The 11,041-nt window shown below is 35.4% G+C and overlaps 1 protein-coding gene across 4 annotated transcripts; it reads left to right on the top strand.

The window, feature by feature from the left end:
• Window positions 1-374: 374 nt before the first annotated feature.
• Window positions 375-6,683, top strand: LOC130935735 (cyclic nucleotide-gated ion channel 1-like). Of its 4 annotated transcripts, none has more exons than XM_057865617.1 (8): window positions 377-653; window positions 1,180-1,267; window positions 1,557-2,124; window positions 2,299-2,511; window positions 3,887-4,182; window positions 4,605-4,716; window positions 5,229-5,465; window positions 5,837-6,683. In XM_057865617.1, exons 2-8 carry the CDS (start codon window positions 1,239-1,241, stop codon window positions 6,533-6,535), a joined length of 2,154 nt encoding a protein of 717 aa, XP_057721600.1. In that variant the 5' UTR covers window positions 377-653; window positions 1,180-1,238; the 3' UTR covers window positions 6,536-6,683. The 4 variants fall into 4 exon arrangements, with proteins under 4 accessions (XP_057721601.1, XP_057721600.1, XP_057721598.1 ...); XM_057865615.1 differs by having other exon boundaries at window positions 1,118-1,267; XM_057865616.1 differs by lacking the exon at window positions 377-653 and adding an exon at window positions 789-803 and having other exon boundaries at window positions 1,118-1,267.
• Window positions 6,684-11,041: the final 4,358 nt, after the last annotated feature.

Here is an 11,041-nt window from a genome sequence, read left to right as displayed (position 1 = left end):
ACGATAATAGTCGATGTGTTAAGAGTCGCTTATTCAATAATAGAGACTACTTAAACAAATTGTTTAAATGATTGAGAATTAATTAGAGATTTTAAAATGTGAAAAAGAACCCATTGTTTTTCGAACAGTTAGGATCGAAAAAGGTCATTTATTCTAAAAATTTTAAACCACAAACTTCCAATCTTTTGTCAATATACAACAAAAATGCAATAGAAGACTAGAAGTAGACTCCACTATTATCAATTTATCATTATCAAACTATTTAATGTGCGGGGCCGTTGCCCACACATATGCTCTCTCTGACGTTCACACCCATTCATACGCATTACAGTATTACACACCATCCTACTCACTAGTCACTACTCACTACATACTATACACTCTCCTTTCTCTTTTTTTCACCCACCCCACCCGTCCCTTCTCTGATTCCCTCTCACAAACTTGAGAATCAGAAAATCCATCTCGTGACTATGTAAGAGAAAAAAACCCCCAAAAAACCGAAACCACTGACTGTCTCTCATTTCCTTATTACTTTCCTGGAACCTTCCCCTCTTGCATTCTCTCCCTCTCCCCTTCATGCAAATACCACCACAACTTCCACCAATTTCCCTTTCCCTTTTTCTATTTTACTAATTACTCAGATATTTGGTTCGGTAAGTTATCTTTAGTTTCTTCTTCTTCTTCTTCTTCTTTTCATTCTCCATTTTCTTCCCTTCGTAACTAGTTTCAGAGTTCAGTCTTAATAACTGCTTTGTCCGTTTCCTTCATTTATTTCCCCTTCTTTCAGTTTGCTACTGCGCCGGGTACTTTAAACATGTCATTTTCTTCATGTTCTTCCTCTTTTGGTTATTCTTATCGATCAATTAATTTCTACAATGCTTATGTTAATGTTAAAGTTGTAAATTTTTTTTTTCATTTTTTTTGAAGATCCGGTACCAGCATTGACGAGAAAACACTCATTATTTGGAATTTCATATGCATTCACTCGTACACTGTATTCGCCTACTAGAAAATGTGTTCTCCATAAGATCACATTTGCTTGATGCCATTGATCATTTTACGAGTTTTAATAAGTTTGATCAATTTGATTAATTTTTAATTATATATTTGCTCATAGGTTTTCTTGTGCCTTATTTTGGTGGAATGATCTAATTGTGGTGGTTTCTGTGGTGCTTGAAGGAACTATTCAGTGAAATTTTCATCTTGATCTGCATTGTCTTTGAAATTAGGCTGCAGAGATGAGAACTCAGCAAGACAAGTTTGTTAGGTTAGTTTGATGAAAACGTGTATTTTTTATGTTATGATGAGGATGATTCTGTATATGCTAATTTTAGAAGTATTATAGATGCTATTGTAACCACTCTTTACACTCATACTGTCTTAGTCACTGTTTCAGTCACCACTCACCATTCCTCATAAAAGTAATGTAAATTTTCCAATGTTTTCTTTTCAATTCCGAAATTTTAGTGTAGTATCAGAATTTCTCTATGACATTTTCATTGTCCCTTTGTTGTACATATTCTTATGAGGAATATTGTCATTTTTATGATGTCCAGGTTTCAGGACTGGAATTCAGACAAGGGTTCTGAGAGCAATTATCCTGTGATCAACATTGCACCTTCGCAGAGATTCAAAACTACATTAAATTCTATATCTGCAAAGTTTCAAAGGGGATTGGAATATGGTTTTCAAAGGATAAAGAGATTCAGTTCATCATTCAAGTCCTTTCTGTTCAGCCGTGCTTTTTCTAGTAACTTTAGTTCTAGAAAGAAAATCCTTGATCCACAGGGTCCGTTCCTTCAAAAATGGAACAAGATATTTGTATTGCTATGTGTTATTGCAGTATCACTGGATCCTTTGTTCTTTTATGTCCCTGTGATCGATGATGAGAAGAAATGTCTTTCACTGGACAACAAGATGGAGATTACAGCAACTGTTTTAAGAACTTTCTCCGATATCTTTTATATAGTCCACATGATTTTCCAGTTTCGTACTGGATTCATTGCTCCATCTTCTCGAGTGTTTGGAAGAGGTGTTTTGGTTGAGGATTCTTGGGCAATAGCAAAGCGATATCTAACATCTTATTTCTTAGTTGACATTCTTTCTGTTCTTCCCCTTCCACAGGTATGGAGGGTTCTCTTTAATTTATTGTACTTTGGATGCATTCCTTGATTTTCATCATCTGTATGCTGCTTTAGATCTCAGGGGATCTATGGGAATAGAATCAAAGTTTCATTGTGCTTACCATTGTCATCATGTATTTAAAGGTTATTGACTCAACTTGCTCAATATTTCTAGGTGGTGATTCTAATAGTCATTCCAGGGATGAGTGGCTACAAATCGCTGAATACAAAGAACTTGCTGAAATTTATTGTTTTCTTCCAATATATACCTCGAGTTTTTCGAATAATTCCATTATATAAAGAAGTTACAAGAACCTCTGGCATTCTCACTGAAACAGCTTGGGCTGGTGCTGTATTTAATCTCTTTCTTTACATGCTTGCAAGTCATGTGAGTTAATGATGCAGTTTTCTTTTTTCCTTTCTCGTATAGAAAATTACACTTGGTAATTTTAATTCCTAATATACGCAGTTTCTTGTTATCAGCATTCCCTTTTATGGATTTGCTATTTTCTCTTTTTCTTTTCTGTTTCTTTCTTAACTGTGAATATGCCATTTTGCATATGTGGTGATGGTTTATTTGGCCTAGAACAGTGTTGTTTTATTTTTTCAATGAAGAACCATTTTGTTGGTCACATATATCTGCACTTGTGGTGATGATGTGGCCTATACAAGCATGGGTTAGATGTAGATTACAAGATACAGATATTAGACTATTGGGTATTGGCATGCGTTTTTCTTGAATTTGTAGTGTTGTAGGGTTGTGCAAATTTTTTTGAGGATTTAAAGTTAGGGCTTGTCTTAAATGTGGGCCAGCTATAAAGGTGTATGGGGGTATAGTATGATTTTTGTGCAACTCTTGTGCTGATTGGATTATAGTTAAAACCTTTTCTTTCCAATATAATTCTTTTATAGTTATTATGTATGAAGCATGTCGATGTTGGTATATTAAATTAATATACAACATGTTTAGATGTATTGATCTGACAATTTCTTTGTTAAATAGTGAGGCCAACTTTCTTATTTGTTTACCCCGCAAACTGTAGCCAAACCATGTTAGTTTTCTGGTATCAGGTCCTATGAGGTTGGTATCAAGAAAATTCACTTAGAGAAGGAGCCCTGCATTCTCTTGGAATCATTTCAGTAGTTAGTGTCTGTTAGGAACCAATGTATTCCATTCAGCAAGAAAAGAGGCAAATAGTGAAATGGACTTAGATATTGGGGAGAAGGGATATTTTTAACCAACTCTATTGAGTTTCATGGGAGTGAGGTGGTTAATATTAGGACTATATATGGGCTGTGGGAGAATTCCTTAGAGTAGTATTCAGATTTCAGAACCTTCAAAATTAGACTCAGACTAGGTTCGCATTGTTACTTTTTCTTTCATTCCTTCAATGCACTATATACACTAACTAGACAGAGGGCAAGACCACACTGGTTTCTTCTCCACGTTCTTCAGTTTATATTGTACTATCGCTCTTTATCTTTTGTCGGATACCAGTTCTTACAGTGTCATATGTGATACACATCTTCAAAATTCTTCTTCATAGTTTTGATATTGTGCCCTATTTGTTCATGCTTTTAAGGTCACTACGTATATTGTAGTTTAAAACTCTCAGGTCTGTGCCATTTAAGTTTGTTTCCTGATAATGCATTTTTAAATCTGGCAGATTATTGTCTCATTTTTTAATAAAATATATAATGTTCATGAAATCTCAGAATAATATTGCCTGCATATCTAGCTAATCCTGTTCTTATTCTTTCAGGTTGTTGGTGCCTTTTGGTACTTGTTTTCTATAGAACGGGAAACCACATGCTGGCAAAAAGCCTGCACCCGAAGTAATGCAACATGTAATAAGGAGGACATGTATTGCAACAATCATCAAGGAGGGTTAAGCACAATTTCAACGTTTCTCAATGCTTCTTGCCCAATAAAGGAGACAAACACGACACTTTTTGATTTTGGGATATTCCTTGATGCCCTTCAATCTGGTGTTGTGGAGTCAAGAGACTTTCCACAAAAGTTCTTTTATTGTTTTTGGTGGGGCCTAAAAAGTTTGAGGTGCGATTCGTTGATTCTTATTTCACTCTATATGGTAACTGTTCTGTGAAGTGTGATGTGAGATAAGATTTCCATACTGGTTGCGTCTTTAGGGATATAATTCTTCAGTTTAAATTTGCAATTCATGTACTTTGCAGATAAATGAGCATAACAAGCTATTTGACATTTCTGATTCTACCAACCCCCCGCGGGGGTTAAAAATAAATGGATGGAACTTTGAGAAAGATTATATCATCGAAAGCATTTTGTATCTTTTTAATGGCTTGATGAACGTAGAGGGTGTAGGGGGAGTGCTTGATATGACTATCTGATCACTTTTTCAAATTTTGGTGTGATGCACATCTTTCCAATGTTGTTGTTATCTGATCTTCTGTCATTTTTCCTCCATCCTTTTTTGGGGGAGATTGGTGCTTAAATTGCAGTTCTCTTGGTCAAAACCTGACGACAAGTACCTTTGTGTGGGAAATCTGCTTTGCAGTTTTCATTTCCATCGCTGGGTTGGTATTATTTTCATTCCTTATCGGGAATATGCAGGTTTGTAACTAATGTCTCTTGAGTTGTTTCTAATCATGCAAAGGTAGCACACACACTGTTTATTGATCTTGGATTTGGTAATAAATTGATATCCATAGGCACATGTAGCTACTGAAATCTGTTCCAAGTGTTTTTGGTAGTTACACTTTATTTTGTGTTTATGGCCAAGTAGTTTTCTTATAACTAGTAGAATTAAGATCTCCTGGTATTGGGAATTATTTGCAAAATAAGACATGCATTAACTTCCTTCCTAAATAATATCCATTTCTCCATTTATTACCCTATAATTTTGATTCCTTGGCCTTTTTATAGACATTTCTGCTGAGATGCTAAAAAACGAAACCAATAAAAATGTCTATTTATTTACTGAACTAACACATCATATCCATATACATGCAATAAAAATTTGACATTTAAGACATCTGTGTATTTGCAGTTTATTGTACAAGTAAACAATTGGTGCTTGTGTGTATCTTGACTAATATTATGCAATTATACTTATTTTCTAACAGACATATTTGCAATCAACAACAACAAGATTAGAGGAGATGAGGGTGAAAAGGAGAGATGCAGAACAGTGGATGTCTCATAGACTCCTCCCTGACAGCCTTAGGCAGCGAATCAGACGATATGAGCAGTACAAATGGCAAGAAACCAGAGGTGTTGATGAGGATAACTTGATTTGCAATCTTCCAAAGGATTTGAGAAGGGACATTAAGCGCCATCTTTGCTTGGCTTTGCTGATGAGAGTAAGTTTCTCCACCTACTTTGTCATGTAATCTCATATGCAACTACAAAGATCTCTTTAAGATTGGATGACTGCATTAATTGCATGAAAATATTCATTTTAAATGCTCTTATTTTATTCCTCATGGTGATTTAATGCACCGATATAATAAGTTTGGTGTGAATATTGCTCCAATTTTAGTTTGTGCAAGTGTTTCTTCCTTTCTGGAAAAGATCTATTGGTCATGACTGATTTTGGAATATCCCAAAACCTGATGGATTTATTGACAACTTAAAGTAAAAGGATAAACATCGCCTTTGGAGTATTCAATTAACAGTGTTCTGATAATATTGCTAGTACTAACTAGATATTTTATCTTGTATGATCTTTAAGGTGCCAATGTTTGAGAAAATGGATGAACAACTTTTGGATGCCATGTGTGATCGTCTTAAGCCAGTGCTTTACACGGAAGAAAGCTATATTGTCCGGGAAGGAGACCCTGTCGATGAGATGCTTTTCATAATGCGAGGCAGGTTATTGACAATGACAACCAACGGAGGAAGAACAGGCTTCTTTAATTCCGAGTATCTTAAAGCCGGTGACTTTTGCGGAGAAGAGCTTCTCACATGGGCTTTAGATCCTCATTCTTCATCCAACCTCCCCATCTCAACCAGGACTGTCCAAACACTTTCAGAAGTGGAAGCTTTCGCTCTAAAAGCCGATGACTTGAAGTTTGTGGCTTCTCAATTCAGGCGTCTTCACAGCAAGCAGCTACGCCACACTTTCCGGTTCTACTCGCAGCAGTGGCGCACATGGGCCGCATGTTTCATTCAAGCGGCCTGGCGTCGCTATGCTAAAAAAAAGCTTGAAGAGTCTCTCGTTGAAGAAGAGAATAGGCTGAAAGATGCATTGGCAAAGGTAGGTGGTAGCTCACCAAGTCTAGGTGCCACCATATATGCCTCCAGGTTTGCTGCCAATGCACTTAGATTGTTGCGCCGTAACCGCACAAGGAAGACAAGGATGCCGGAGAGAATACCCCCCATGCTGCTTCAGAAGCCTGCGGAACCTGATTTTACTGATGAAGAGCAGTAAGCTTCTATATCTCTCGGTGATTTTTTCGTAAAGAAAATAACCAACGAGGCTGAATAGGAAACAAAAAATGAAAATGTAAGATAAATGTTTTTCAAGTTGTATATATAAATATTGGATTGGATTGTCAATAGAATTTTCATTTCCCTTGTAGCAGTTAATCCATCTTTTTTATTTATTAAATATGTAGAATAATATTAAATGAGATTAGTTTAGATGATAAATTACTTAAATTCAAACTAAGAAGTCATGAACCTAAAATGAATTTATGTTTCTGATTGATAAGTGCGAGTTCATAGTTTAAAATAAACTAAACAAATCAGAGTCGTAAATTATAGTATAACCCGTCCGAAAAATGCTTGCTTATTATATGGTTTTATGAATTCACGTTCTTTATTACTAGTTGGAATTAAATTAAAGCTAAGTCATTAACTAGGTTAATCTAATTAGGAGGGTCATTGCACTTGAGCCATTAAGCTGTGATTGTAATTAAGATCATAATTACACTGGATATTAGAAAAGTAGAGATGAATAGTTATTAGAGAATTTAAGAACTTGTTTGAATGGCATTAAGTTATTAAAAAAAAATTATATTTTTTAGCGTATTTGGTAAATTTTTAATAATAAAAATAAAATTATTAAAAAAGTAAAAAATATTTTTATAAAAGTTATAATTTATATTTTTTAATTTTTTATTTTAAAAAAATATTTCTAAGATAATAAATAAATAAAAAATATTTTTATATTATTATACATAAATATAATTATTAAATAAAAAATATTTTTATTTGAAACATTTAAATATAAAATTATTTTTATTTTTTTAAAAAAAATTACTCAAAAAAAGAGGTTTTCGCAGAAATTCACATAAAACAAATCGTAAGACATTAAGTGAATTTAAATTCTAGCACCTACTCTTGATTCATTGTTTCTTATACAATTTTCTACCTTTGTTATTTTTTACTTTTCAATTATTCATTTTATTGAATAAGTTCACTTGATAGTGATGGATTAATCAATATATTGTAAAAATAATATTTTAATAATAAACTTAAAAATTGGCATAATGATTTAAACAATTTTAAAAATTTATGAATAAAATAATTTAATAAAATTGAGACCTATAATAAGTCAATAGATGTTTAGGATTCAAAGAGACCCATAATAATTTTCATTAAACTCCGAGTTCTTACAAAGATAGAGGTCTCTATATATAGAAACTTACAAATAAGTTAAAAATTTGTACAAATAATAAAAACAGGACATTTGGTAAATAAAAAAAATCTTATCTCCTATCACATCATTACAAAAGGACAAACAACTTTAAATAAACTATTAGGATCTAGACACGGGAAGGATAAAGATAACAACTCCATTATTTACACAATTACTAGACACTCATAATTATTTATTGACTATGGGCCAGAATTTTAGTGATGGGCTCATGCTCCGAAATATCATCTATATGTTCCATATGTAGAGCAAATATGATCGTATCTTCTTGATGAAAATAGTAGTCACCAAATCGTTCATAAGTAGTAATTAATGCCTCTTCAGTTCATCACTAATTCCTGCATTCACATGTAATGGGCTAGATAAAAGTGGATAGACTCTTGCATTTGCTTCTTCCTCATAATTGTAAGTACTCTGAGAAAGTGGTGGATTATCCAATGGGTTTGAATCTTGAGCGAGTGATGGGGTTGGAAAAGAGATGGATCCAGTAAAAAAATCAGTCTGGAATTGCCTTAACTCTTCTTGCATTGTTCTGGTCGTTCTCCAGGAACTAGAACTATCTTCTTTTTGGTAGAGAAAAAGTCCTTCAATAATTTCTGAGAGTGTATAGATATCAAGGTTATTGCAAAAAGTAAGATGTTTGGCAAGATTGTTGAGACATCTTTTTTTATCTGTGGGCCACATCTTTGAGTACCCTACTATGTTGATGTTGCATCTTGTATAGAGAATTTTTTGTTTGTAATGGGACTATTTCCTTAGGACAAAAGAGCAATAGAATTTCTGCTTCTTTTGATGAGGGATATTCCATATTTCCTGAGTCTCCAGTGCATTGTAAAATTTTCCTCTCCATGTTGGGATAGGGGCAAACATAGTCAGAAGTTGTTCAATGAGTGATCCCGATAATTTTCTATCACAAAGCAGGTGATACATGACAACATCGAAAACAATTATGGCATAGTCATATTGAGCAGAGAGTGCCCATATGAACTGTTGAGAATAAGCACACAAATTAGAAGCTAGTTGGTTAGAGTAGTTAGATTAGCTGTATCAGTTAGCCACAAAAGGTGGAAAGTTTGTTAATTCTGTTTTCTCCACCTTAGCAGCCTAACTAAACTCCTCTGCTTTAGTGAGTATATATATATATATATATATACATCTACTCCATTGTAAGCGTGTGAATTCAATATCAATAAACAAAACTAGTTTTCTTTTTTACAGTGTGTGGTTAACAGCAAATTATTTCCTATTGATCTGAGCTCTTCCAGTTAGAGGTTCTGCTACTGTGAAGCTCTAGTGTGTTCATACATTTCTCTTAACATGGTATCAAGAGTAAGGTTGTGAAAATCCATGGCGTTTCTTTTTCCGAATTCAACTTCCACTATCAAGAATATCTCGGTTCCAATTCAAGACAAACTTAAAGAAAATAATTTCTCCATATGGCAGCAAGCTGTTCTTCTCACCCTTGAAACTCTCGAACTTGAAGATCATCTGGATCCCTCAAAAATTCCTCCTGAATTTGATTCAAAAGAACCTGTTCAAGAAAAGGCAGCAGCCGATTCAACAAAACAAGTCACCCTTACAAAACCATCAGCTTCTCCTTCAAGCAAGAAAGAATCAAGCAAGTTCAAAGAATGGAGGCAGAATGACAAAGCCCCCATGAACTGAATTTTGACCTCTATGTCAGTCACTGTTCATACCCTGGGTCGAGCTATCCGACCCGAGTTGTTTGGCGAACAATTCGACCGACCTCTTCAGGCCAGAATCACCCAACCTCTTCTCAAAGAGTTCGGTCAGATCACCAGGAAAGCCCAAAAAGGGCCCAAACAGAGGAATACGACCCAAATTCCAGGGCAGCCCAAGCCTAGAAGAACAAGGGCGATTCCCTTGAAGATAGGATAACTCCACTCAAAGATAAGATAAGATAACTATCTCATCTCCAGAAAAGATCACTCTACAGCATTATAAATACACTGGAACACCCAGGTATAACTCATACTCTGATTCTACTAAAAACCTACTTAATACCCTTGCTAACTTAAGTATCGGAGTCCCTTGCAGGTACCACCACCCTTCGGTGACAAAGGATCAGCAGCATTGTCAGTCCAACAAGTCAGACACGACAGCTCTGGCCGCCACGCACAAGCTGGACCCGTCATCTCCGATCAGTACAGAAAATCTCGTCCGAGATCGACCTACAGTTTCAGGTAACCCTCGGAACAGTCACATTCAAGCATAAGGTGGTAAACTGCAAACAATTTTATCAGGTATGGAATGTAATTCATTCGTATTTCACTACATTCTCAAGAACCCAAATTCAAATCCTCAAGACACAACTCCGATTTGTCAAGAAAACCTCAAGTGTCACTGAATATTTGGCTCTCATTCGAAAACTCGTGGATTCTCTTCTAGCCATTAGATATCCTCTCACCGAGGATGATCACATTCAAGCTATCCTAGATGGTCTCACAGAGGAATACCATGGATATGTCACTTTGGTAATGTCACGAATGTCAAACTTTACGGTTCAAGAAGCTGAGTCATTTTTACTTGGCTATGAAAATTTACTTGATAGATAAGAAACCTGATCAAGAAATTGCTTTGGCCAATCTAGCACAAACTCCTTCCACTCCTTGGACTAATTTTAATAGAGGGACTGGTGGAAGAAGAGGTCGTGGAGGCAGGCTTGGCCGTGGTGGAATATTTGGTGCTCAGCGACCACAGTGCCAATTATGTGGCAAAACTGGCCATATGGTGCAGAACTGCTTCTTTAGATATGATCCCCAATACCAGAATTCAAACAACTCTTCATCCGCTACTCCTCATTACCAGAATTCGACTACCTCAGCGCAGTCTATTACACCACCTCCACGACAAGTTCCTTACAGAAATTCGTTTCCACCACCACCCTCCTCATCCTTCCACCAACCAAGGGCTTATTTTTCTACAAATTCGGCTCTCTCAGATACTGCATTGTAGCCTGATTCAGGGGCTAGCCACCACCTAACTGCTGATCATGCTAACCTTCTCAATACATCAGAAACTACGAATTGTCTAGAACAAGTCTTCGTTGGTAATGGCCATGGGATTCCTATTTTACACCATGGCTCATCTCTTCTATATGATAAATGTCGCAATATATGTTTAAATTGAATACTCTTTTACATGTTCCTAATATCTCTCAAAATTTATTAAGTGTTTCTCAATTAGCAAAGGATAATCATGTCTTTTTTGAGTTTTGGACTGATTTTTGTCTGATCCGTGATCAAGTTACTCGGG

The sequence above is a fragment of the Arachis stenosperma genome, chromosome 6 (genome assembly GCF_014773155.1).
Source record: "Arachis stenosperma cultivar V10309 chromosome 6, arast.V10309.gnm1.PFL2, whole genome shotgun sequence".
Classification (NCBI taxonomy): domain Eukaryota; kingdom Viridiplantae; phylum Streptophyta; class Magnoliopsida; order Fabales; family Fabaceae; genus Arachis; species Arachis stenosperma.
This window is presented reverse-complemented; position numbering and strand designations above follow the sequence as displayed.

Bases quoted from the DNA above. Each gene is read 5' to 3' on its own strand.
- LOC130935735 (XM_057865617.1), top strand. From the start codon at position 1,239: ATGAGAACTCAGCAAGACAAGTTTGTTAG. The intron at 2,512-3,886 runs GTGAGTTAATGA...TTATTCTTTCAG, and splicing joins TTTACATGCTTGCAAGTCAT to GTTGTTGGTGCCTTTTGGTA. The intron at 4,183-4,604 runs GTGCGATTCGTT...CTTAAATTGCAG, and splicing joins TGGGGCCTAAAAAGTTTGAG to TTCTCTTGGTCAAAACCTGA.